At 46.9% G+C, this 27,939-nt stretch overlaps 1 protein-coding gene and 1 non-coding gene across 3 annotated transcripts; both read left to right on the forward strand.

Annotated features, from left to right (window-relative positions):
* Positions 1-27,820, forward strand: NCAPD2 (non-SMC condensin I complex subunit D2). 2 transcript variants are annotated; one of them, XM_068559927.1, is made up of 32 exons: positions 1-781; positions 1,545-1,694; positions 9,860-9,935; positions 10,219-10,277; positions 10,746-10,927; positions 11,239-11,381; positions 13,694-13,821; positions 13,894-14,017; positions 14,199-14,346; positions 15,362-15,559; positions 15,909-16,043; positions 16,143-16,230; positions 16,320-16,500; positions 17,842-17,966; positions 18,477-18,716; positions 19,013-19,187; positions 19,761-19,845; positions 21,463-21,596; positions 21,941-22,073; positions 22,166-22,250; positions 22,325-22,492; positions 22,788-22,957; positions 23,671-23,782; positions 23,858-23,981; positions 24,064-24,219; positions 24,562-24,739; positions 24,824-24,918; positions 25,391-25,471; positions 25,641-25,824; positions 26,884-27,010; positions 27,117-27,272; positions 27,492-27,820. In XM_068559927.1, exons 2-32 carry the CDS (start codon positions 1,568-1,570, stop codon positions 27,575-27,577), a joined length of 4,203 nt encoding a protein of 1,400 aa, XP_068416028.1. In that variant the 5' UTR covers positions 1-781; positions 1,545-1,567; the 3' UTR covers positions 27,578-27,820. The 2 variants fall into 2 exon arrangements, with proteins under 2 accessions (XP_068416028.1, XP_068416029.1); XM_068559928.1 differs by having other exon boundaries at positions 1-776.
* Positions 10,343-10,669, forward strand: LOC137776006 (small nucleolar RNA U85). Its single transcript, XR_011076129.1, has one exon. It is a non-coding gene; the product is annotated as a small nucleolar RNA U85 (small nucleolar RNA).
* Positions 27,821-27,939: the final 119 nt, after the last annotated feature.

Below are 27,939 nucleotides of genomic sequence, written 5' to 3' on the forward strand. Positions count from 1 at the left end.
GGAAGAGCTGAGGGACTCGTCTCGTTGCCTAGGGCCCCCCAAAGCTGAAGGTCAAACAAATTCACCCTTTCCTGTTTCCAGAGGGAGATGAAGGTCCAGAACCTGGAACTCAGAGCTTCCCTTCTCTGTGCCCCACAGCACTTTTGCGCTGTAGCTGTTTTTATTCCCCCTAATCGACAGGGGAGGAAATCTGAGGCTGAGGGAGTGAAGTGACCTGCTGGACGTCATATGGCAGAGAACATGGCGGAACCTGGACTAGAGCCTAAGCCTTCTAACTGCCGGCCTGAACTTGCCTCCTGTCCTGGGGGTGACGGAGTGGGTCACGGTCCCAGGGGCACGGCCACTGCGCAGCTACAAACGCGGCATCTCCGGCAGGCACCGACAGGGCCTCCTCTCCACCGACCGCGGAAAAGGAGGACCCTGTGGGGAACTAGGCGGCCGCGAGACAACGGCGGCGGGGGGGGGGGTGGGAGCCGGAATCTAGGCCCCGCCCTCCTCGGACCTTCCGGCTCCTGCGCTCTGATTGGCCGGTGTCTGCAGCGAGCGTCGCAATTGGCCCCCTTGCGGCCGTTGAGATTTGAACTGCACTTCGGTGGCTTTTCGCGCGCGGCGCCCGGCTCGGAGGCGGATTTTTGCCTCCGCCTGGCGGGTATTGGTCGGTCTCTCTACCCACGGGAGTGCCGCCTCGCAGATTGGTGCGTCTTGTGCCCTCCTTGGTTTTTTCTTCGTTTCAGCCCCACTGCCAGAGTTGGAGGAACGGCGGGCGAAGTGCTCTTGTAAGGTGCGGTGTTCAGGGGGAGCGGGGAAGGAGAGGCCGGGAAAATCGGTCACCTTGCTGTAGGACGCGGTATTGGGCTGGGAGGTCTAGTGGGTGTGTCCTTGTGGTACGACGTGGTAGAAACAGTAAGTCTCACAGATCCGCAGTGGAATTTGGGCAAATCGCTTAACCTTAGTCTCAGTTTCCTCATTTGTAAAGTGAGCTATATTACTATGCACTTCATGAGATTGGCATTTGGAGTCTTAGATCAGATAGGACGTTCAAATAGCCGAACAGAACCTGGCACAGAGTAAACAAATAGTAAATGTTCATGTTCTCTCATTCTGGAGACAGGAAGCCCATTAGCCCATACTGGGTCACTGTTCTGGCCTCAGATGAGACAGTGTCTATATACTTAAGAAGTTTTGCCCATAAAAACAGAAATAACAATGCTAACTTAGCGCGTCGATATGCCACTTTACAGTTCTTTAAATACTTTAATACCCCTTGACTCATTTGATCCTGAGAGCAATTTTGTAAAGTAATCAGAGATCAGTAATCCTGTTTGACAGATGGGGCCCAGGGGGTTAAGTGACATGGCCAAGTGTCAGAGTCACAACTAGAATTAGATTCTAGTCCAGGCTTAATCTCACACGCTCCAAGATAATGTTATTAGCTTGATGTAAGACTAAAAAGTGTTATTTATCGGAGGAGGGGAATAATAGAACCAGATTAAAAAGACGACCCTTAGATATAGGCCCTGACTTGTTTGCTGTTTGGCTTCTAGCCCTGTGAGCCACTGGGGGAAAGATGTCTCCCCATCTGTATGAGTTCCATCTGCCCTTATCCCCAGAGGAGTTGTTGAAAAGTGGAGGGGTGAATCAGTATGTCGTGCAAGAGGTACTGTCCATCAGACATCTTCCATCGCACCTTAAAGGTAAGAGTCCATAGCTGCCACTGTGCCTAGCACTTCAAAACAACCACCCACATGTGATTATATTGTCTGTCTGTTCCACTACACCACTAAGCTCCATGGGGGCACGGAACATGTCTTTCCTGTTCCTAACTGTTTTCTCCCTAGCGTTGCATTACACGAAGAGTATATTCATTGACCACCTTCTCTAGGTTATTCAATAAACAGTCTTGGTGTGTATGGTTAGTCTTTGGGGAGAATTTTATTTTAGATCTTGACTTCTTACCATATGCCAAAATAAAGTCCTGGTGGTTTTAAGAGTTGTAGGAGAAGACAGCTCCTAGAATGTCTGGGACTTGACCTGACCTGTTTCAGGTAATACTTTTTTAGAGTCTAGATCACATTTCCAAGAGTGTGCAATAATGGAAAAAAGCATATGTGCACAGTTGCAACACTGCACAATACACGTACAGTGCAGTTGCCCATTGAAACCTAGAGATGACCGAGAACAATTCATGCATTATCAACAAGACCCCATCCATAATGTCACTGTACTTCTTGGAAGTGTCTTGTGTCAGTTAGATTGCTTTGGAGAGTTATAGAGAGTAGAAATTAAGTCTGTGGAGCCAGGCTGCCCGGATTTGAATCCTGGCTCCACTACTCTGACCTTGGACAGTTACTGATTCTCTCTGTGCCTTGGTTTCCTCATCTGGATAATAACCTACTTTGTTTGTTATCTCCTACAACAAGTAGCGTTCATTAATTATCAAGCACTTTGATAATATAATTCCAGCTTGTCTCTTCTTGGCCTTCCCATCATTGTTGCCAGATGACAGCTCCTTGCTCTGATGTGCAGAAGTAGAAAAAGGGATTTTTCTATCTTGTGCTTTTTCTTCTTTCTTGTTTTAAAACTACCAGAAGTCTTGTAACAGACTTAGCCAGAATTGGATCAGGTGCCTATTTCCCTAACTACTGGTAAGGGAAATGGAATTATCCAGATTGGCTAAATTGATCAAGATCATTACCTAGGCTTCCCTAAACCCGAACATATCACCATTTGGTAAGCAAGGAAGAGGGCAGAGTGTGGAGTTGACTGATGGGTGTCCACAGAGAGACCATTCTCTCCATATTGCGTGGATCTGTGCATCACCAATGGCACAAGCTGCACACTCTAGCAAACTGTTCTTCAGTTGTTATTATGTATCACTTTGTTACATGAATGCTTGTTCCTTTTAAGAGTCCTTTTTATAACAATTGCATTGCTTTTGGTATTTAGAACCCTAAATACAAGTTCTACTATAAATACACAAGGTCAGGTCATTTAATTTGTTCAAGTATTTACTGGTGTTATGCTATGTGCCAGGCAGTGTTCTAGGCACTGGGGATACAACAGAAAATAAAGCAGCCAAGGTGACAAAGTTCTTTCTCTCAAGGCTTTCAACAAGTAATAAATAAATATGGAGTATGTCAGATGGTTGTAAATACCAAGGAGAAAAATAAAGCAAGACAAAAAAGATTACAGTGAGCCGGTTATGGACTAGCATTTTATGTTGGATGATCAGAGAAGGCTTGCTGATAGGTGACATATGAGCAGAGACCATACAAGTGAGGAAGTTAACTATACAGGTTCTCAAGGAAGGGCATTCTAAGCAGACAGGAAAGCCAGTGCTGAGGCCCTGAGGTGGGGAAATGTCAATGGGGTTGGAGGGGAGTGCTCTAGGAAAAGAGAGGTCAGGTGGGAAGTGGTACAGATTATTCTAGAGTCTTGCTCCTCAGAGTGTGGTCTTCAGACCAGGAGCGTTAGTATCATGATTTAGGAGCTTGTTAGAAATGCAGGAGGAAGACCCATCCTCAAACTACTGAATCAGAAATCCATTTCTTAAGAAGATCCCCAGGTAATTCGGATGTACATTTCAGTTGGAGAAGCACTGATCTAGGGTGTTATGGGTCATGGTAAAGACTTTAGCTTCAGAGAGAGTGAGCTTGAAAGCCATTGTGTTTTGAGCACAGGAGTGACATGGTCTGACATTTTAAAAGTGTATCTACTGTGTTGAGCAGGAACTGTAAGGGGGAAGGGAAGAAGCAGGGGACTAATTAAGAGGCTAATAAAATAATACCAGGCAGCTTACCTGGGGTGATAGCAGTGGAGGTGATCATAAAAGGTTAGATCCTGAGTGAATTTTGAAAGTAGAGCCAACAGGATTGTTGATGGACTGGATTGGATTTACAGGGTTCGAGAAAGAAGAATTGAGGATGATTATAAATAAGGCTTTTTGACTTGAGCAACTGGAAGAATGGAGTTGTCATTTACTGAGATGGGTAGAGTATGAGAGGAGCACATTTAGACTGTTGGTTATATGATTGTGGAGTTCGGGGGAGAGGTGCCAGCTCACGATACACATTCGGGATTTAATATTCAGCATGTAGAGGGTGTTTAAAGCTGTGAGATTGGAGTAAGTATTGATGGAGAAGAAAAGCAGTTTCAAGACATAAGACCTAAGGCAGTCCAACATTTAGAGACTGGGAAAATGAGAGAGAACCAGTAGAAGAAACTAAGGACTAGTTGTTGAGGCAGAAAGTGAACAAAGACGCTAAATTAGGAGAAATTTCAAAAGGGAAAGGAGAGATCAGCTACACATTTAATTGCTGGACTTAGCAATGTGGCAATGGCTGGTAACCTTGAACACTATTTCAGAGCCGTGGGAATCAAGCCTGATTGGAATATGTTTATGAGAAAATGGGAGGAGAGAGGTTAGAGTTGATGAGTTTAGATAACCCTTTCTGGTTGTTTTGCTTTAAGGAGTAGCAGAGAAATAGGGCGTAGCTGGAGGGGGAGGCAGAGTCAAGGGAGGACTTTTTTTTTTTAAGATGGGCAACATTACATGTGTATGTGCTGAATGGGAATAATCAGAGAGAGGGGAAAGCTGATGCTGCCAGAGGGAGAGTGAATGACTGTCAGAGCAGTATCCTTGAAGGAGTCAGAGTATGTGATCTGGTGCTCGGCGGGGAGGAGATGGTTTAATTAGAGCATGGACAGTTTATCCACAGCAGCAAAAAAAAGGCAGAGCTTACGGGCACAGATGCAGGTCGTGCCAATAAATACAGAACTTGGCGCAGTTGGAGTTTCTCTTCTGTCTGATTCTGTTTTCTCAGTGAGATAGGAAGTGAAGCCTTTAACTGAAGGTGAGTTGGGGGAAAGCGATCTTGATGTTATGAACAGAGGAAAGGTGTGAAATAATTGCCTAGAAGAAAGCAAATAGGCCTGGGAACTTGTTATAGGCTTACTAAGAAATGCTAAGGGCCTACTTGAGGTCATAAAGTGAGAATAGTTGGCATGGTTTTATGTTTTTTCGAGCCACTTTTTTTTGTGTAGTTACATGAATGGAGTAATCAGTCAGTGGGATTTAATCCAGATTTACAAGGGGAGTAAATGTGTTAATAATAAGTGGAAAAAATTAGAAATACCATAATGTCTAATGATAGAGGAACAGTAAGTTAATTGAGGTACACTCAGTGGAATGTTATGCAGTCATTAAAAACTATTACAAAGGTTTTTTTTAATATCCTTATTTTAATATTGTTTTAAAAAACAGAACAGAGTTGAATACGTGATACGACCTCAACAATAGAAATAGTATGCATAGAAAATAAACTGAAAAAAATTAGCCAGATGTTAACAGTGTTTATTTCTTTCTCATTTTCATTTTACCATATTTTCCAGATTACAGAAGGAGGTTTATAAGAGTGGGAGATAGCTTACAAGTACTGAGTTACATTATGTGCTAAGTACTGTCCTGACTGTTTCACGTGGATTATCTCACTTAATCTTTACCAGAAAATTCTGAAAAGCCCTATGAGGTATGATCTGTTATTATTCCCAATTTACAAAAGAAGAAACTGAGACTTGGTAAGCTAAGTAGCTTAGCCTAGTAAATGTTCAAGCCACATATAAACCTAAGCAGGGTGACTAGACTAGATCAGCGGGTGCTGCTTTGGAGAAGTAAGGAGGAATGTGAATGGAGAGAATCATTGGATGTAATAAAAAATAGGTAATGGGTAATCTTTGAGAGAATAGCTGTTAGATTGGTAAATCTCAGAAACTAGGTTTCAGGGAATTGAGAAAGATTACACAAAATTTTAAAGGGATATGAGCACAAAGTCAAATGAAAGGCACTGATCTTTTTGGGTTTGTTTGTTTTAAAGAAGTAGGGGCCTGAGCACGTCAGGAAAAGAGCATTCCCTAGAGAGGATGAGGCCAGAGGTGAAAGAAAGGAGACAAGTCTTTGGGGGCAGTGAGACAGCTTAGCTTTAGAACAGAAAATCTTTTCACTTGAGACTGAAGCAAAGAATGGGAAGGTGTTGGCAGAATGACTTGTTGACAGAGAGGCAGGATTACATGAGGGAGCCCATGCTTTGGGTCTCATTCTTTTTGGTGAAGTAGAAAGCAGTCATCTACTAAAAGAAGAAAGGCAAAGCATAAGAAGAGGTATAAAGAAAGGGGGGAACATGCTATGAGTATAGTGCTAGGGTGTCAGTAGGAATTGGAGAAATAAAATAGTTTGTTAAACATCGCAGAGTAGTTGGACAGCATAACACTGCAATATGATGAATCAGGTCAGTGAGCCAGCAGTGATAATGCAGTACAAGGTTCAAGCTTTACTTTCTAGGCAAACCAACTTCTTACTGCAGAAGAGAAGAATTTGGTGGAATTCTTTCCCTCCCCATCCACAGAAAGAGCTAGATATACAATTTGGTTCAAAAGTTAACTCCCGGGACTTCCCTGGTGGCGCAGTGGTTAAGAATCCGCCTGCCAATGCAGGGGACACAGTTCGATCCCTGGTCCAGGAAGATCCCACATGCCGCAGAGCAACTAAGCCCATGCGTCACAACTACTGAGCCTGTGCTCTAGAGGCCGCACATCACAACTACTGAAGCCCCCCTGCCCTAGAGCCTGTGCACCGCAACTACTGAGCCTGCATGCTGCAGTTACTGAGCCCATGTGCTGCAGCTACTGAGCCCATGCACCACAACTACTGAAGCCCATGCGCCTAGAGCCTGTGCTCCACAACAAGAGAAGCCATCACAGTGAGAAGCCCACACACCGCAATGAAGGGTGGCCCCCACTCACTGCAGTTAGAGAAAGCCCGCACGCAGCAACAAAGACCCAACGCAGCCAGAAAAAAAAAAAAAAATTAACTCCCATACTGCCTTGCTACTCTTGCATGTTGTAAGTCATAATTAGCTGCTACTCCCTTTTATACTGAAGTTTTTATATAGAAGCAGTACAGTGAAGATGAAAAGAGCACTGAGTTTGAGAATCAAAAGATGCTGGGTTTTCAGGGAGTTCCCTGGTGGCCTAGTGGTTAGGATTTCAGGCTTTCACTGCTGTGGCCCAGGTTCAATCCCTGGTCGGGGAACTACAGCACCACCCCCCCAAAAAAAAAAAATGCTGGATTTTCAAAATGTAATACAAGTACAGATGTCCCCCAGCTTACGATGGTTCAACTTACGATTTTTCAGCTTTATGATGGTGCAAAAGCAATATGTATTCAGTAGAAACCATATTTCGAATGTTGAATTTTTATCTCTTCCTGGGTTAGCAGTATGTAGTAGGATACTCTTCTCATGATGCTGGGCAGCAAGCGCAGCTCCCAGGCAGCCACATAATCACAAGGTAAACAACCCATACACTTAGAGCCATCCTGTACCCAGACAGCCCTTCTGCTTTTCACTTCCAGTACAGTGTTCAATAAATTACGAGAGGGCTTCCCTGGTGGCGCAGTGGTTGAGAGTCTGCCTGCCGATGCAGGGGACATGGGTTCGCGCCCTGGTCTGGGAAGATCCCACATGCCGCGGAGCAGCTGGGCCCGTGAGCCACAACTACTGAGCCTGCGCGTCTGGAGCCTGTGCTCCGCAACAAGAGAGGCCGCGACAGTGAGAGGCCCGCGCACCGCGATGAAGAATGGCCCCCGCTTGCCGCAACTGGAGAAAGCCCTCACACAGAAACGAGGACCCAACACAGCCATAAATACATAAATAAATAAATAAAATATTAAAAAAAACAAAACAAACAAAAACAAACACTATAAAAAAATAATAAATTATGAGAAATATTCAACACTTTATTATAAAATAGGCTTTGTATTAGATGATTTTGCCCAACTGTAGGCTAATGTAAGTGTTCTGAGCGTGTTTAAGGTAGGCTAGGCTAAGCTATGATATTCAGTGAGTTAGATGTATTAAATTTTTGACTTACAATGTTTTCAACTTCCAGGGGGTTTTTCAAGATGTAACCCCATCATAAGTCAAGGAAAATCTGTAGTAACAAATGAACCTAAGTGTAATACAGATGTTTGACATAATCACACTAAAGGATTGCAGAAGAAAATAACCTAAGTAACTAGGAAACCCAGTATTTCGGGTTTTTTGTTTTGCTTTGTTTGGCTGCACTGTGTGGCATGCAGGATCTTGCCTGACCAGGGATCGAACCCGCGCCCCCTGCGGTGGAAGTGCGGAGTCTTAACCACTGGAGCACCAGGGAAGTCCAGTATTTTGACTGTGAACTGTATATAAAAGAACTTTACACGATTAGCGTAAGGTAGTTAGTAAATTTATTTTTTAAAGGGGTGTGCGTTAGCAATTCTGAAACTGTTTTATGTGTATACTAGGATTAAGCAAATATGTAAGTGAACTTATGTTTTTAATATATACACAGAGATAAAAATAGAGGAGTGTGTGCATTTACACCTACATATATGTATATCCTGCTTTTCTCTGCTGACTGGGCCTAAAAGCTCCAACAGCAGTGATCTTAACTAGGGCCTAGAACTTGGTTTCTACATACCATTCTCTCATAAAAGAAACCTGGACTCCAGTGAGAATGGTTGATTCCAGGACTGAGCCAGGGAAGGTACAAGACGAGCCTGGAACATCTTGTGGTACAAGAAAGTAAGAGAACAAGAATGAAGGGAGCATGTCAGAGACACAGGCCAAGTTGAAGGAGCTCCCAGTGGTCAAGTATGGGACAGTCTGAGCAACAAAATTAATAATAAGAAGAATGGATTAAAACACATAATAAAAGAAACGTTCATGAGCCCATTCTGTTATAAACAAATAATTGGATACATAAAAGAAGGGAAAGTAACAGCTCATACTTAGCCTGGCATTCCCATTAAGTAAGCATAAAAGGAATGATGGAAACAGACGAATCACCATTTAGTAAAAGTATAATTGTGGTAGGCAAGAATCATCCATAGATGCTTAAATAAGTGGGCAGAATGTGGTGAGAAACAGGATTTTCAAAGTATCTCCCCACAAGATACTTATTAGTTGCAAAGGGGAAAATAGTAACTTTGCAGCAGAGACACCCAGGCAAACACTACCAACTGGTCAAAGTTAATATCACTAGTAATAAGACATTGACATCACCTACTTCTGGGTATGATGCATCGGAAGGACCCATCCTCCCTTTCTCAGTGATCTAGCCGAAAGTGCATGACCTCAGTCTAATCATGAGAAAATAGCAGAGAAACCCAAAGTGAGGAACATTCTACAGAATAACTGGCAAATACACTTCAAGTGTCAAGATCATGAAAGACAAAGATTGGAGGAGACTAAGGAGGTATGACAAATCAATGCATTGTGGTATCCTAGGCTGGCTCCTGGTCTGGGAAAAGGACAAAAATAGAACAGCTGGCAAAATTCAAGTAAGATCTGTAGATTAGTTAATAACATTGAATTAATGTTCATTTCTTGGTTTAGAATAGATCCTTGTACTATGGTTATATAAGATGTTACCATTATCTGGGTGAAAAATACAGGAACTGTGTACTGTTTTTGCTACTTTTGTAATTTCAAAATTAAAAATAAAAAGATCCTGAGTTTGTGTTCATTACTCAGTTGGACAAGTCACATAACTACTCAGACATTTAATTTATTTTCCCATAAAATAGGCACAGTACTGTTTGCTTCATCTCGTTCAGAGATGTGGTAATAAAACTCAAGTAAGGCTTTAATTGTAAAACAGGACAAAGTGTCAGATGTTATTATAATAGTAGATTACATTGAAATGAAGTGTCTACTTTTGTGATTCTACCAAGAAAAGCAATTAACTCCATTTTCTGCCATGAATAGAACTTACCAAAAAGGCCTCTCCCCTCAGTATTGATTAGTTTCTTTCATCTTTATAGCATTTCAGGCTGCCTTTCGAGCTCAGGGGCCCCTGGCTATGCTGGAGCATTTTGATACCATCTACAGCATTCTGCAGTAAGTAAAGTACCCCTCTGATACTTTAAAAACAACTGGTGGCTATTTGCCCTAACTTTGCATGTTAGTCCTGAAATTCCAAATTATAGTTCACTGATAAATGGTTCTGGGTGTTGATATTTCTACTCATGAGCATTTACCCCAGCTTGCCACCATATTTATTCAGTCGAGTAATTTCACGTGTTTTTTTTTTAAGTATTAGATTCCTCAGGTTCGATCTGATCTATTAGAATGGGCTCTGCAGGTTCCTGTCTCACCCCCCCGCACTTTCTTTCCCTCATAGTCACTTTCGAAGTATAGACCCTGGCCTCAAGGAAGATACTCTGGAATTCCTGATAAAAGGTGTTTATGGGTCGGGGGTAGGGGATGGAAGGTGTGTGTTGCTGTTTGTTTGTTTACTTTTTCCTGCCACATGATGATATCAAGGCTGTGGTGATTCAGTTGGTTTGGCTAAGCCCGGGGACCTCTGACCTATAGGTCTGTAATCTTGGTGGGCAATACAGAGTTATGTATGTTCACTGTAAGGGCAGACCAACAATAAACTCTTCCTACTCTTGAACTGCCTCTCTTCAATAGAGGCAGTTCTTCCTGTTGCCAGAGAGAAATTGGGATAACTGGAGTGAGAGAGTAGGGATAGGGCATGTTCAGGCTATCAGGGTCAGGGGTCCCAGAGGACTTAGCTTGTGTTGTAGCCACTGAGAGATGAAACACAGATCTTTGGTAATCTGATGGCTGCAAGTGCTAGGGGTTTTGAAGTTGGGTTGTATGAGGAAAGTGAACGAAACTGACTCCACATCCTGCCCCTCGCAGTGGTATCCCGCCACTCCCAGGAACTTCCCGCCATCTTGGATGATGCAACTTTGAGTGGGTCAGATAGAAGCGCACACCTAAATGCCCTCAAGATGAACTGCTATGCTCTCATATGCCTCTTGGAATCCTTTGAGACCATGACCAGCCAGACAAGCCTCATGGACCTGGACCTTGGTGGGAAGGTAATTTGTTATTCCTGGCTCACTTGATATGGGATATGGGGAGATACGGGAATTGGTGGGAAAGATGGAATTCAGTGATTCTGAGAATCTTTTCCTTTCTGCCCTTGACCCATGTTTAAGGTTTATGAGGAGGTACTCAAAAGTATCACAATGTATCTTTTGCTGACAAGCAGCTCTTTTATATTTTGGAACTTGTAATACTTCCGTCTTACCTTCTACCTTGTTTCAATACTGGATAGTTTGGGCACTCAGACTAGCAGATCATGATCCTTTTGGCTTCCTTATTTTTTCTTAAGTATATCCTTTTTTAGGGTAGGAAAGCCCGGGCCAAGGCAACCCATGGCTTTGACTGGGAAGAAGAGAGGCAACCAATTCTTCAGCTTTTAACACAGCTGCTCCAGTTGGACATCCGTCACCTGTGGAGTCACTCAATAATCGAAGAGGAGTTTGTCTGGTGGGTAGTTGATTGCTATAGGTGATATTGGCTATGCGGAATGAGGCTCTGTTGCTAGATATGCTTTATACACACACACACACACACACACACACACACACACACACATTTATTTATTTATTTTTGGCTGTGTTGGGACTTCGTTGCTGCGCGCGGGCTTTCTTTAGTTGCGGCGAGCAGGGGCTACTCTTCGTTGCAGTGCACAGGCTTCTCATTGCGGTGTCTTCTCTTGTTGCGGAGCACGGGCTCTAGGCGTGTGGGCTTCAGTAGTTGTGGTGTGCGGGCTCTGTAGTTGTGCGTGGGCTCTAGAGTGCAAGGTCAGTAGTTGTGGTGCGTGGGCTTAGTTGCTCCGCGGCATGTGGGATCTTCCCAGACCAGGGATCGAACCCGTGTCCCCTGCATTGGCAGGTGGATTCTTAACCACTGCACCACCGGGGAAGCCCTAGATACGCTTTTTGTTTGTTTGTTTTGTTTTGTTTTGTTGTTTTTCAATTTTTTAACTTTTTATTTTGAAATAATTTCAGATTTACAGAAAAGTTGCAAGAATAGTACAAAGAATCCTCTATACCCTTCAGACTCCTCAAATGTTAACATTTTACCACATTTGCTTTACTAGATATGCCTTTTAAATACTTCATTTCATCCCTCAGTTCTGTCTGTAATACACAGAAGTATTCCCATTACGTTGAGTTGTTCAGAAGTAGATAATGAAGATTAGAAACTGCTTTGAATTTCTCATCTTTAATGCCATTTATTCATTCATGAAACAGTATTTACTGAGAATCTCCTAGGTGCATGGCTGGTGTCATTAAAGTCACTGAAAACCAGCGTTTCTGCCCTCTTAGAGTTTCTATTTTAGATCAGAAGACAATTTTTTAAATAAGTAAAAATATATAGTATGTCTTAAGTTTATTACTGTGGAGAAAGATAGTGGAGGGAGTGGGAAGTTTGATGGGAAAGGGTTGTAATCTTTATCAGCTGTTCTAGCAAGACCTCTTTGAGATGGTGACATTTGAGCAAAGCCCTCGAGAAGGTAATGAGAGCCATGAGGATATCTGGAGGGAGAGCAAGGGCAAGGTCAGGAAACAGCAAGGACACAGGAGGGAGTGTGTTGAGCACGTATAAGTAATAGCGCTGAGGCCAGAGCTGGCAGCTGAGACAGGGTGAGGGGTAGGCTGTGAGGTCGGGGCAACAGGGAGCCAATTGCAGGTCCTCATAGGCCATCATGGGTTGGCATTTATCAGAGTGAGATGGGGCCACTCGGGTTCCGAGCAGGGCAGTGAGGTGGTCTGGCTTGTCTTCAACAAGCTCATCCTGGCTGTTGTGTTGAAACAGACTCTGGAGGGAAAGGAGGAAAGCGGGAGACCAGTAAGGAGGCTGTGGCAGTCACTTGGGCAAGAGATGACAGTAGCTTAGGCCCAAGAGGGCGGTGGAGATGGGGAGAAGTGGATGCAGTCTGTACTTGTTCTTTAAGGAGAGCCTACGGGATGAGCTGACAGATGCGTGTGAGGTTTGAGGGAGGGTGTGGTCGAGGGTGACTCACCCAGGGTTTTCGCCTGAGCATTTGGAAGAATGGAGCTGCCGGTGACTGAAATAACGGGGAAGGCTGTGGGAGCGTGTTTGGGGGGACAGGAGAAGTTCTGCTTTGGACATAGAAAGCTGGAGGTGCCTATTAGACATCCAAGTAATGTCAGATTTGGTTGTGGAATGTACAAAGCTGAAGGAAGACAGGAGAGCGGTCTAAGCTAGAGCACACATTTGGGAATATAATGTATTTATATAAATGGTATTTGTAGCCATGAGACTGAATGAGGTCACTAAATCAGTAAGCATAGCTAGAAGAGAGCCGAAGTCCAAGGACTGTACCTTGGGGCACTCCAGCATCAGGAGAGTGAGATGAGGAGGAAGAACCAGCTGAAGAAACTGAGAAGGGAGTCTGGCCTCCTGGTACCAAATGAGGCATGTTTCAAGGAGAAAGAAGTGACCAGTTGTGTCAGATGCAGCTGAAAGGTCAACAAAGATGAGGACTGCGTTGGCCATTTAACAATGAGAAGTCAGTGGTGATCTTGTCCTGTCTTTTATCATATATTCAGCTTCTGTGTAGACATTATAACTGGTTGAAAGTTGGTAATCCAGAAGGAGGAAGTACCTATCTGGGGGTCAGCAAAGCAAAGCAACTTGGTGTAGAAGGCGATAGAATAAAGAAAACTAGAAGACCCTGACTGGGGCAGCAGAGATGGAATGAATGAGGCAAGACCAATGTAGTTGAGTCCAGACCGCTGATGTCACCATCTCAACTCTTCCTTTCTCAGTTTGGTTACTGGCTGCTGCTACCGCCTCCTGGAGAACCCCACCATTAGTCACCAGAAGAACCGCTCCACCCGGGAAGCCATAACACACCTGCTTGGTGTCGCCTTGACACGTTATAACCATATGCTGAGTAAGTTAGCCCTCCACTTTGCCCCACCCTTTTCATTTTGCCCGTGATTTCTCATGTGTAGTACTTCCACAGGTGCCACTGTGAAGATCATCCAGATGCTGCAGCACTTTGAACACCTGGCATCTGTACTGGTGGCAGCTGTGAGTCTGTGGGCAACTGATTATGGAATGAAGAGCATAGTAGGAGAGATTGTAAGGTGACCCTTCCTTCTCTAAGTTTCTAATTCTCATTTCCCTCAGGGAGAGTATAAAGATTGGAAATTGCTTCTCTGTGTAACATTAGATTCCTTCAGATATTAGATACCAACTTTACCTTCCCTTACTGGGACCTGAGTAATTAAGTTATGCTGCTATGGCTATGTTTATTCCCCTGTGTAGAGAGATTGGACAGAAGTGTCCCCAGGAGTTGAGTCGGGACCCTTCAGGGGCAAAGGGCTTTGCCGCCTTCCTGACAGAACTAGCGGAGCGTGTCCCGGCCATCCTGATGTCCAGCATGTGCATTCTACTAGATCATCTGGATGGAGAGGTAGGTGGTCCCCTGGGGATCTCAGGTTTTTCTAGGGGTTTTAAGTGCATTGTTGAAAGGCTGTTTCTTAACAAGAAGGAAGCTTTCACGTGAAGTCAAGTTGTCTGGGCTAATCACTGTGGCAGTTCCTTCCTATAGAGAAGCAGATGAAGTTTATTGAATTAAATAAAGAGCCACTTATTAATCCTATTTCAATATCACACTGGTTTCACCCAGGTCTGGTAGGGGAGATGACAGTTCCACAGCTTAAGTCTAGTGAGAGTGACTCAGCTGTGATTCTGGGTCCCACCCATTCCTCAGGATAAAGCCCCTTCCTGCCCACCTGGTTCTCAGATCCACCCACATCATCTGTCTTATCCCTCAGTGTTAGCCTGACTGCTTCCCAAACTGATGCTGGCACTCCTCGGTGAATGTCAGGAGCAAAGACAGTCTGCTTGTTCATCTAATGTACTATAACTTTTTATGCAAGACCCCATTCTCTGGCTCTTGGCCTGGCAAAAACCCCAAACACTATTCTCCATGATTCTGTAATGGACTTGGTTGGCACTAGGGCTGATTTCTGTTTCCCTGTCAGTAAGATGTGGGAAGGGAAGTGTGAGGGAAAGGCGGTGTTTATTAGTAAGGATCAAAGGCTTTGAGGCCTCAGATGAAAGGTAATAATTAATGCTTTTCAGACGTGTGTTGGTGGATGGATGTGATTTCATATTCAGCTGCCACCATGGTTACCTGGGTGAGCCTTGTGGGGAAAAACTGCTCTGGGCTCTTGTTTATTTTGTCCCTACATTCTCCTCTGACCAGACAAGGCCCTTCTGGGATTCAGGTTTTTCTAGTGACCTCAGGAGTCAATGAATACCTGCTGGGCAGTTGACCAGAAAAAGTCAGAGCTAAGAAAAGCAAGCTTAACCTTGCCTAAAGGCCTTACCCCTTCTTTGTGCCTGGATGAGCACAAGAGTTTAGGAAAAGGACAGTCAGTATGGGGGTGCAGAGGCTCATACCAGCCTCATATCCATCTCAGAATTACATGATGCGCAATGCCGTGCTGGCGGCCGTGGCGGAGATGGTGCTGCAGGTTCTGAACGGGGATCAGCTGGAGGCGGCAGCCCGAGACACCCGAGACCAGTTCTTGGACACCTTGCAGGCCCACGGCCACGACGTCAGCTCCTTTGTGCGGAGCCGTGTTTTGCAACTCTTTACCCGAATCGTCCAGCAGAAGGTGAGTGGCCTTTGACATGATAAAGATACACGGTACCCCTCTATGTACAGGCCGAAGAAAAGAGGAATCCAGGGTCAAAAGAAAAGTAGCTATGTCAAAGAGGAGTCTAGAATTCAGGATTCTACTACCCGTAGTAAAGGTCTTCCTCTATCAAGGACAAGGATTCTGGGCTCCATTTAAGGACTACAGTATGTCTTAACCACTACAGACAGTCCTCTTGAGCTATTCACATCCCGTAGGAAAGTTTCCTTAGAATGAGTGGCTAGCTCATGTAGAGTACTTCACGATCATCTTGAGCAGAATGGAAGGTGTGGGGCGGGATCTGATCCTGTCTTCCTGTTCCACGTAGGCTCTGCCCCTGACACGTTTCCAGGCAGTGGTGGCCTTAGCAGTGGGGCGTCTGGCAGACAAGTCGGTGCTGGTTTGTAAAAACGCCATCCAGCTGCTGGCCAGTTTTCTCGCCAATAATCCCTTTTCCTGCAAGGTAAGTAGTCTGGGCCCACCCAAAAGAGAAGGAATTAAATGGAAACAGCAGTGAAATTCCATGACTCAGTGACCCTGATGTTCACTTTTACCTTGGTAGCTTAGTGATACTGACCTTGCTGGACCGCTGCAGAAGGAAACCCAGAAATTACAAGAGATGAGGGCCCAGAGGCGAGCTGCAGCTGCTTGTGAGTAGTTGCTGCGGGATGCCCCAGAAAGCCTTCTCCTTGCAGCCGGAAACTCAGTGCAAGAGTCTAAGTGAGACTTTCTCATTCAGCCGCAGTGCTGGACCCAGGGGAGGAGTGGGAAGCCATGCTGCCAGAGTTGAAGGCTACCCTGCAGCAGCTGCTGAAGCTTCCCCAGGAAGGAGAGGGGATGCCTGAGGAGGTTGCCGAAACAGAGACGGCGGAAGAGGTGGAAGGACGCATCCGTCGATTGCTAGCCAAAGCTAGTTACAAGTATGTGAAAGAATGGGATATTCTCTCATGACCTGTTAGGTTTAGAGTTAACCTTTGAGAAACAATATATTTTTTAATTGAAGTATAGTTGATTTACAGTGTTGTGCTAATTTCTGTTCTACAGCAAAGTGACTGTTGATACACATATGTACGTTCTTTAACAATGTTTTTTTTAAATGAACTGCACTTAGGGTATGCTGCCATCAGATGGTGGTAGGTGTTTTCATTGCAGTAATAGTCTGAACATCAGATTTATGCCAAAGGCAAAGTCTACAATTAAGCATGCTTTTCTACTTTTACAAATGTTTAAAGAAACTACTAAAACAACTAAACGTAAATCATGTTATAATTGAATATGACCAAAGTCCTGCTTCATTTGAAGAAGACGACCTGTAAGTAGAATTCTAGTTCTATAAAGTAAGTTACTTAAACTTTCTGGGGCTCAGTTTCATTATTTATTTAGAAATAGTTGATTAGATCATAAGATCTCTAGTGGCTTTCTAATTCCAAAATGTGTGAGCTGATAAATAATAACAAACGTGCTCAATCCTGCCTTAATCTTTAAATCAACCTGGTATGAATCCTGATCTTAGAGAAAAGATTTTTGTGACTAGAACTTGAGAGCACCTTGGCAACAAAAGCCTTATAGCTGTCCACAGGTATTCTTAAACCTCAGCCACAAGTCATTAGTTTACTTCTTACCTAATTAGGCTGCTCAGAAAGGCTGAAGAGAGGGTGGCTAGTTGGCTCTCTAACTCCCTACGTCTCTCTGGTGTCTCTCTTTGCTAAAGCATAAAAGGCAGCCTGCTCTGCCTCCAAGCATGCTAGCGATGAGTTAGGAAAAGGCTTCTTCTCGTGTTAAAGATGTCCCCTCCTTCAGCAATCCTTGGCAGCCAGTGCTGGGTGAAGTTCTTAATAGCTGAGGTTCTGGCTTCCAGTTACAAATTTAAACGTGTTAGAACGTAACTTTTTAACAGTTTAATAGCAGAGTTTTTGGGGGTTTTTTGTTTTTTTTTAAGCAGGAATCTACTTTTTTGTAATTAGACAATATGTTCACATGGTACAGTATTTAAAATTCGAACAAGGACGTGCCATGAAAAATCCCTTCCAAACCTGCTTTCCAGCCAGTTAGTTCCCTTTGCATAGTGAGCCTCCTTCTAGAGATAATGTGTAGTCACACAGTCAAACATATCTACTTTTTTTCCCCCTTTTTATACAAGTGACAGAATTCTCTACCAGTAGGTCTAGGTTCTTGATGGAATCATGACATAGGCTGCCTGACACAAGGCTGCAGTGACACTCTTATGGGTGCCTGATTGGTGACAGGTTATGTTCTGTCAGGCAGGCCATCATTCTCACTCGAGAAGCCATAGGCCACTTCCAGGAATCTGAACCCTTCTGTCATATGGACCCAGAGGAGTCAGAGAAGACCGGGTTCCTGAATCTCTTAGGAACTATCTTCAAAGGTAAATTCCTTTTCCTTCAGTCAGCAAACAAGACACTTCAACTGTATTTATAGACCATTTACTTTATGTCAGACACTCGCCTGGCTGGCACCCTGGTGCTGAAAGAGGCTAGAGGGGAGTTAGTGGTGCTTCTGCTCTGGAATGGAAGCAGCCCACGGGCCTAAGATTTAGTCACAGGGTATAAAAGTTTATTTCCAAACCGTAGAGGACTTGAGGAATCTTTTTTGAGAAATGAACTAACATATTTTGGAATAAATTCTAAATTTATACTTTCCTAGTGGGAATTCCCCGGTGGTCCAGTGGTTAGGACTCTGCATTTCCATTGCAGGGGGCACAGGTTCGATCCTTGGTCAGGGAACTAAGATCCCGCAGGTAGCACGGCACGGCAAAAAAAAAAAACAAAAAAAAAAACTTTCCTATTGTAGAAACAAATATTCAGCGATGTTTAGATCTGTTGGGTTTCCCCATATACCCTTGAACAAAAACCATCCTGTAATTCTTTAACTGTAGGCCCAGCAGCTCCCACACAGGAGAAGAATCCCCAGGGGGCTGCGGGGAACTTGGGCCCAGGAGAGACTGGCTGTAAAGACAAGTCCAGTGTGTCAGAGCCTGAGAAATGCAGGGAAAACGATGAGCTGGTGAAGCAGGAGATGCTGGTGCAGTATCTGCAGGACGCCTACAGCTTCTCTCTGAAGATCACAGAGGCCATTGGCATCATAAGCAAGATGATGTATGAACACACAACTACAGGTACGCCGGCATCCCCTCTGCAAGGACTGGGTCTTGGAGTTGGAAGAACCGGTCTTGTCCGTATTTATTGATGTCTGTCTGCTCCTTTGAAAGGCCCGGATTCTTACTTCAGTTTGCTTTGTGTAGCCCTGCAGAGTGTGCACAGTATTTCACGGGGCATTTAGGGGAGTTGGCATCCTCAGGGAAAAAGGAGGAAGGCCTCCGCTCGCATGTTGCTACATTAAGAAAGGTTCTGTCTTTAAGTATTGGGGGAGTTTTGCCAAGCAGATAGGTGACATTTGTGTCTGTCCTCTCAGTGGTACAGGAGGTGATTGAATTCTTTGTGATGGTGTTCCAATTTGGGGTACCCCAGGCCCTGTTCGGGGTGCGCCGCATGCTGCCTCTCATCTGGTCGAAGGAGCCTGGTGTCCGGGAAGCTGTGCTGAACGCCTACCGCCAACTTTACCTCAAACCTAAGGGGGATTCTGCCAGGTAGATGGGCTGTGTTTGCCTTTGCTAACTTTTCTGAAATCAGCTTTTCACAGGCTGTGTCTCGCCTCCTGAAGGAGTGGCGGCGGGGGCGGGGGAGGTGGGCACCCTTCTTCTAGGGGAGTTCTAGCTCCAGAGGCACTAGGTCTGTAATGGGCTCGGGGTGGGGCTGAACTTCCAGTGAAACCCATCCTAAGCAGTTATTTGGTTTGTTTTTGTTTTTCTTTTTATTGAAGTATAGTTGATGTGTACAATATTAAATGTTATAAGTGTGCAATATAGTAATTCACTATTTTTAAAGGCTATACTCCATTTATAGTTATAAAATATTCCCCACGTACAGTATATCCTTGTAGCTTACTTTATACATAACAGTTTGTACCTCTTAATCTCCTGCCCCTATATTGTCCCTCCCCCTTCCCTCTCCCCACTGGTGACCGCTAGTTTGTTCTTTATATCTGTGAGTCTAAAGCACATATTTATTATTTGACACTGTGGTGGGATTGCCTAATAACCTGTTTGCCAGGTTCAGCTTCTTGGTCTTTTAATGACCCCTGATCTCTGCTGTTCCCACAGAGCCAAGGCCCAGACTTTGATTCACAATCTCTCTTTGCTGCTAGTGGATGCCTCAGTTGGGACCGTTCAGTGTCTTGAGGAAATTGTAAGTCTCCTCACTTTGACCTACTCATTCAGCAAGTATTAGTGAGTAATTACTGTGTGTTCAGCAACTTACTCAGCCCTGCAAAGAAGTATAAGATTATTCGCTTTGAAGTCTAGTTGGCAGCCCAAAACACAAAACATTTCTAGAGCAATGCAGCAGATTGCTAAGTGGCCCAGGCAATGGTTATAGTAGCGATAGTAATATAATAATAATAACACGTTATGCCAGGTACTGTATTTAGCACTTTGCTCATATTAATTTGCTGATCCTCACAACAGCCCTAGGAGGTAATACTATTATCAGCATTTTACAACGAGAAATCTGAGGCACAGAGATCTTAAAGAACTTGGCTAATTTCAGCTACTTAGGGGCAAAGTTTGAGATTCAAACTCAGGCATAAGAGTTGCAGAAAACATCCTCTTACCTGGTATGTTCTGTTGACGAGTAGAGTGGGAAAGAGAGCAGTGTGAGATGGGATACTCGAGGGAAGAGCTTCCTGAAGGTGGCAGGACTTAATCTGGGTCTTGATGAGTAGGATTTAGAGAATTACAGAAAGGAGGGAAAACATTTCAGACAGAAAGCCAAGAAAGAGTACTGCCTATGTTGTAGAATGAAGACGATTGTGTTCTGGCTCAAAACTGTCATCTGGAAAAGATAGAAAGCTGGAAATGTGGTTTGGAACTAAATCTGGAAGATCCCGGGATGCCTTTCAAGAGTCTAGGACCTGAACCTTGTCAGCCAGGGGCTCCAGCATTTTAGTGAGGTAGAGCTGCTTTGAAGGGTTTGGATTATGGGACAAAAGGCAGAGGTGGTGCTGACCACCAGCGTCCACTGGGAGGAGTATCACCGCTGGCCACGTTTTTTCCTCACTGCGGGAAAGAAGAGCCTGCTGGTGGCACTTGGCCCGAGATCTTGTAGAGTAGCTGCTGGCCAGGAGCCCAGACAGCAGGCAGAGGAGAGCTATTTCTACATGGTGAGCAGAACTGTGGCATGATGAAATAGACGTCTGGGGAGGTCACAGCATACAGGTTGGTTGGAGCAGAGGCTAGAGACAGGGATGTCCCTGGAGGCTGCTGTAGATGTGCAGTGACAGGAGTCTAGACTTTGGGGGTGGGAGGAAAATCTGTAGAATTGCACTTTAATGGAAGATAAATTTTAAAAGGAAGAATAGGTCGGACTAAGTGACTGATACATAAAAAATTAGGTGACTGTGAAGTTGGAAGCATATGTGACTGTTGGTGTTGGTGTCGTTGGCAAAATGAAAAGGCAAGAAAGGACGATGGCATCCATTTCAGACATGTTGAGTTAGTGGTAACAGCAAGAAAACCTACTAGAAATCTCCAGAATGTAGTCCAAACTATAGATCCACATGAACTCAACGAGGTCAGTTTCAATATGTCATCTTAATAAACGTAGTTTTGAAGGCATGAGAGCAGAAAAGTAGCGGAGACGGAAGCACCTCCCAAGACCCTGCTTTACATTTTGAGCCTCCTTCCTCTCCCACTCCTAAACAAACATTGCCTTACTTAGGTTCTCGATATTCTCTTCAGAGGAGGTGGACCAAGCATCAGGGGAATTGTTATTTTTTGGCCTGAGCCCTTTTTCTTTTCTCTGCAGCTCTGTGAGTTTGTGCAGAAGGATGAACTGAAACCAGCAGTGACCCAAGTGCTGTGGGAGCGGGCAACCAAGAAGGTGCCCTGCTCTCCTCTGGAGCGCTGTTCCTCTGTCATGCTTCTTGGGATGATGGCACGGTGAGGCTCAGATCCAGGCAGGCGGTAGGATGAGAGAGGAAGGGAAGGTTCCCTTAAGACTGCTTCAGTAATAGCAGTCAGGCCCAGCTGAGCTCTGCGCATGCATCAGCCACCTAAATGGAGAATAAAACAGTGACCGTACCAGTCTACCCCCAGGCAGCAGAAACAGTGGGGTCAACAGAGCAAGAGGGATGCCAAGGGGCCAGCCCTATGCCAGAGCCTCTCTGTAGCGCTCCAAGGTGCTCGAAGCCCTGAGTTGGGTGCTGGTTCCTACCCCCCTTGGTGTTGTCCCCCACGCAGAGGTGTCCGTGAGTGGCTTTAACGCTTTGGCTTCCTTCTCCCAGAGGAAAACCAGAAATTGTGGGAAGCAACTTAGACACACTGGTGAGCATAGGGCTGGATGAGAAGCTTCCACAGGACTACAGGTTGGCCCAACAGGTGTGCCATGCCATTGCCAACATCTCTGACAGGAGGAAGGTACGTGGGGTGGTTACGTCCAAACTAAGGCGGTGCGCGTCCTTCTGTCCACCCTCAACACACACCCACGTTGTCTTCCCTGCTTTGGACAGCCTTCTCTGGGCAAACGTCACCCTCCCTTCCGGCTGCCTCAGGAACACTGCTTGTTTGAGCGACTGCAGGAGACGGTCACGAAAGGTGAGCACCATGAAGGGCCTCGGGCAGAATTGGGCCTTTGTCTGCAGTGGCAACTTCTCCCTTCTGCTGCGCAGGCGTTGTCCGCCCAGACCCACTCTGGATCCCATTCAAGGAGGCGGCAGTGACCCTCATTTACCAGCTGGCAGAGGGCCCCGAGGTGATCTGTGCCCGGATGCTGCAGGGCTGTGCAAAGCAGGCCCTGGAGAAGCTGGGAGAGAAGAGCAGCCCCCAGGAGGCCCCGAGTAAGTAGGCAAGAGGGTCGGTGGGCCCGCGGGCAGCAGCCAGCTTCTGCTGTGTCCCTGCCGGCCAGGAGCCACTGACACCACCACTTCCCACAACCACTCCCGACCCCCTCAGCCCACGCTGTCCCTTTCTGTCACTCAGGCCGGGCCAGTCACTGCTACCACACCCTCCACCCCCGTCTCTTGCTTCTTCACTGGGGTGTAGAGCGCGTGAGCAAGGGGGCCATCAGTATTGCGGGGGCCTGTGAGATTTGATTGTCTTTTTCTCCCTGCTTTCCTGCTCCCCCTCCTGCAGAGGACACCCCCATGCTCCCCACTTTCCTGTTGATGAACCTGCTGTCCCTGGCCGGGGACGTGGCTCTGCAGCAGCTGGTGCATCTGGAGCAGGCAGTGAGTGGAGAGCTCTGTCGGCGCCGAGTTCTTCGGGAAGAACAGGAGCATAAGACGAAAGAACCAAAGGAGAAGGTGAATGGCATGCCTGGGCATTTGGGTTTGGGTCCCAGGCGTTTCCCAGATTTGCTTCCGGCCCTCGGGTCCTTCACATTTCCTTCTGGGGATCTCCGCTTCTCTCCTGTTAAATGAGCTGATGGAGACTGCCTCCTAGCTGCTACTACTCTGGAAACGATTAGTGAGAACAAAGATGGATCACCCAGGAAGGAAGGTTTTAGGTAAATACAGAGCATCGAGATAGGGACCTTGGCAAGACACAGGCTGTGCCCTAGGCAGTGTTTGTTAGAACCAGCACACTCCCACGGCCTTTCCGGCAGCCTTGGTGACTGGGCCTAGCACCTGATGGGACCTTGTGTTCTCTCCGCTAGAGGCAGTGATGTCTGGCAGACAAATGAGAGACAGAGCCCTGCAGCAGTGGGATAAAGTCTGACCTTCTCTGTGACTTTGAACCATTGTCTGGCAGGCTCCATCTGTTTACTGTGTATAGGAAGTTATATGCTTCTGTGAGGAGGAATTCAGAAGAGAAGTGGGATGCTTTGGCAACTTAAACACAGACGGACTTCGTTCTTTTCCGGTTTAATTCAGGAGTCCTTCTTTGGATACATGTGACAAGCCTGTGAATGGTTTTGCAGAATTTGCCTTTCCCCAGATCCATTTGTGCAAAATGAAGGGTAGGCTGAAATCAAAACGGTCTGCTCACCCATGATCCCTGGCTGCCTTCCCATCAGAATCCAAGCTCTGAGGCCACCATGGAGGAGGAGATGGGGCTGGTTGGGGCTACGGCTGATGACACCGAGGCAGAACTCATCCGCGGCATCTGTGAGCTGGAGCTGCTAGATGGTGAGAAGAATTGCTGAGTGACCCTCTCCCCGGCTAAGTAGGCTGTCCCAAACCTAGAGTTGTTCCCTCCACCAGGCAAACAGACACTGGCTGCCTTTGTTCCACTTCTGCTTAAAGTCTGCAACAACCCTGGTCTCTATAGCAACCCAGAGCTCTCTGCAGCTGCTTCACTTGCCCTCGGCAAGTTCTGCATGATCGGGTAGGCCTTGGGGTGGGCATCGCCTTCTCCAGGAGGATGGGGGATGGTATGGTTTCCCTGATGATCCTCTCTTTGCCCCTAGTGCCACTTTCTGTGACTCCCAGCTTCGGCTTCTGTTCACCATGCTAGAAAAGTCGTCACTCCCCATCGTTCGATCTAACCTCATGATTGCTACTGGGGATCTGGCCATCCGCTTCCCCAACGTGGTGGACCCCTGGACACCTCATCTGTATGCTCGGTGAGAGACACCTCACAGCACCTTCACCGTCCCTGCCAGCCCTGGAGGCTGTGGTGAAGTCAGTGTGAGAATCCCCAGAACTGTTCCCTGGTCTTTAGTGTTCCCTTGAACATCTGTGCAGGCCCTGGCTGAGGGTGGCCCCAAAGGGATTGATGCTTCTTGTCTAAAGCCTTGGTTACAGCCTTGGCCTCTTTCCCCAAACCCAGCTTTCAACTCTAGACAGCCTCTAACTGCTTCTAGAATGGCACTAGGAAGAGGCCATAGAGTCCTACTGAGGGCCTCTCTGCCAGCGTCAGCTTTAGCCCATGGTCTTGGTCCTGATGACACGGATTTCATTCTTAGTCTCCGGGACCCCGCTCAGCAAGTGCGGAAAACAGCCGGGCTGGTGATGACCCACCTGATCCTGAAGGACATGGTGAAGGTGAAGGGGCAGGTGAGCGAGATGGCCGTGCTGCTCGTCGACCCTGCCCCTCAGATCGCTGCCCTGGCCAAGAACTTCTTCAGTGAGCTCTCCCGCAAGGTGAGAGGTGGGGGCAGCTTAGAGCTTGCTGCCGGGGGACATGCAGGTCACCTCGTCTCTTTGATGTGACTCTCTCTCTTACAGGGCAATGCAATCTATAACCTCCTTCCAGATATCATCAGCCGCCTGTCAGCCCCTGAGGGAGGAGTGGAGGAGGAGCCTTTCCACACCATCATGAAGTAGAGTTCCCTGGGCCTTGGGGCACATTTTCCATTGTAGAGCAGCCTTAGGAATCAGACAAACCTGTATGTGATTTCTGGCTCTGCTACTCTTTAGCCGTGTGGACTTCAGCAGTAACCACCTCTCTGTGCCTGTTCCTCCTGTGTAAAAGGAGGCCAGAAATACTTCCCCTTTATTAGTTCTTGAAAAGATTCAATAAGGTAAAAGTCCTGACACTGGATGGCAGCTGCTTTTGTTATAAATTTCCAGTCACAGTGAAATTCCTCAGGAGGGTGAGGTGGACCCTTCCCCGAGGCGTGAGAGAGGGCAGGAGGGACAGGCCCGGGCATGGGCCGTGGCAGAGAAGGGCCTGCTACGGAGGCAGGAGGATGACAGAAGGCTGGTGCTGGGGAGGGTACGGGGCTGGTGTTGGCAGTGGGTGGGTTCGGAGCTGCCCCCAGAGACAGCACATCCGCATCTCCCCTCCTGCAGGCAGCTCCTTTCCTACATCACCAAGGACAAGCAGACCGAGAGCCTGGTGGAGAAGCTGTGTCAGCGGTTCCGCACGGCCCAGTATGCTGCCTTCCTTGAGGGCTCTTTGTGCCGAGAGGGAAAGAGCCCCACCCCCCGACCCCCCCACCCCCCGCCCCAGGGGCCTCCCCGGGGCTGTGGGAGGCTGATGAGGAAGGAGGCCTTTCCCTCCTGGGTCCCACTGCTCCTCACAGAGCCGTCCCGCCCACAGGACCGAGCGCCAGTACCGGGACCTGGCCTACTGCGTGTCACAGCTGCCCCTCACAGAGCGGGGCCTCCGCAAGGTGCTGGAAAACTTTGACTGCTTTGGAGATAAACTGTCAGACGAGTCCATCTTCAGCGCCTTTTTGTCCGTTGTGGGCAAGTTGCGGCGTGGAGCCAAGCCCGAGGGCAAGGTGAGCGCACCCGCTGCGTTCCAGCCGCAGTTCATTCTGGTGTTCTGCGGCTCTGGATTTCTGACTTAGCCCCAGCTGATTGCAACCAAGTAACCAGAGTGACCTGAGACCAGATCTTTCTGTCTCCAATTCCTGGTTCTTTGTTTCTCTTTTTTCTTTTCTTTAGTAGACTTTATTGAGGGCAGTTTCAGGTTCAAAGCAAAACTGAGTAAAGTATAGAGTCCTCCCATGTGCCCCCTGCCCCCAGGCAGGCACAGCCTCACAGCCTCCCTGGTTACCCGCATCCCCCGCCAGAGGCTAGAGCGGGACATCCATGAACCTGCCTTGACACATCACCATCGCCCAGAGAGCGTGGTTTCCAGGAGGGTTCACTCTCGGTCATGTGCGCGCTGAGGGTTTAGACGAATGTATCGTGGCCTGTGCCCACCACTGCGCGACATTCAGAGTAGATTCCCTGCCCTGAGCATCCTCTGCTCCCCTGTTCACCCCACCTCCCCGCAGCCCTGGCAGCCACGGGTCTTTTTACTGTTGCCACAGCTTCGCCTTTCGCAGGGTGTCGTATCATCGCACCCACACGGTACATACTCTTCTCAGTTGGGTACTTTCATTTAGTGATATGCGTTTAAGGTTCCTCCATGTCTTTTCACGGACTTGTTTTTTTTTTTGGCTGCCTTGGGTCTTCGTTGCTGCGCGCGGGCTTTTTCTAGTGGCGGCGAGCGGGGGCTGCTCTTCGTTGCAGTGCGTGGGCTTCTCATTGCGGTGGCTTCTCTTGTTGCGGAGCACGGGCTCTAGGCTCACGGGCTTCAGTAGTTGTAGCACACGGGCTCAGTAGTTGTGGCTCGCAGGCTCTAGAGCGCAGGCGCAGTAGTTGTGGCGCACGGGCTTAGTTGCTCCGCTGCATGTGGGATCTTCCCGGACCAGGGCTCGAACCCGTGTCTCCTGCATTGGCAGGCGGATTCTTAACCACTGTGCCACCAGGGAAGCCCCGACTTGTTTCTTTTTAATCATAGAAATAACTATATATTTCCAGGCCTGCTTTTCACCTCTTTTTGCCTCCAGGCTGTAATAGATGAATTTGAGCAGAAGCTTCGGGCCTGTCACACCAGAGGTTTGGATGCAATAGAGGAACTTGAGATTGGCCAAGCGGGTAGCCAGAGAGCCCCATCAGCCAGGAAACAGCCTGCTGGTACGTGAGGCAGCCCCTCGCAAGACAGACCAGGCGGGGCCCTCCTCTCAGATAGAGGTTCCTTTTTTTTTTTTCCTTTTTGGACTCACGCCTCTGCCTTTTTTAGTCTCTAGACACCGGCATCTGGCTTCTGCAGCGTCACACAGTGACTTTGTCACACCTGAGCCTCGCCGTACTACCCGATGGCATCCAAACTCCCAGCAGCGAGTTTCAAGAAAGAAACTCAGAATCGTCTTCTCAAGTGATGAGTCCAGCGAGGAAGGTACGGTGCTTCCTTCCACACCCGGCCCAGAAGAAGCACAGCTCGGGGGGCGGGGGGGAGGCTGGCTTTGATGGGGTCCTGCTGCGTAGGCCCCCTGCCCCCAAGGTCCTCTTCCTCCCTGTGCAGTGTGGTCTGGGACTGTCCCGTTTGTTCTCTGAGACCTATGTTTCACCATCTTTGTGACTCAGCTTTTTCTTATTCCCCCAATTCTTTGAATAGAACCGTCAGCAGAGATGACAGACGATGAGACACCCAAGAAAACCACCCCCATCCGCCGAGCATCTGCTCACAGGCACAGGTCCTAGGGGCAGCCTTGCCTGTTCCCAACCCTGCTGTGCAGGTGTCTTGTAGAGTGACCTTGAATTCCATTCCCCTTGTAAAATACTTGTTTGCCTGTCTCCTTGTTTTTTTAATGCATAAATGGTCTTTATAACAGACGGCTTTGCTCTTAAACTAGCCTAACTGAACCGAGTTGAGCTGCTTTCCTTGGAATATACATTTGCCAGTTTCCTACTTTTCCAATGAATAAATGTTTTTATATACTTTTAGAGGTTTTTCCTAAGCTCATCTTTGTTTCATCTTTCTCGTTAGCCCAGAGGCAGGCAGCAGATAGAGGGTTATTGATCCAGAAGGAGAAGATGAGCCCAGGAGTCTGGGGCCTGTCCCA

This window comes from Eschrichtius robustus, chromosome 13, assembly GCF_028021215.1.
Source record: "Eschrichtius robustus isolate mEscRob2 chromosome 13, mEscRob2.pri, whole genome shotgun sequence".
In the NCBI taxonomy this organism is placed as follows: Eukaryota; Metazoa; Chordata; class Mammalia; order Artiodactyla; family Eschrichtiidae; genus Eschrichtius; species Eschrichtius robustus.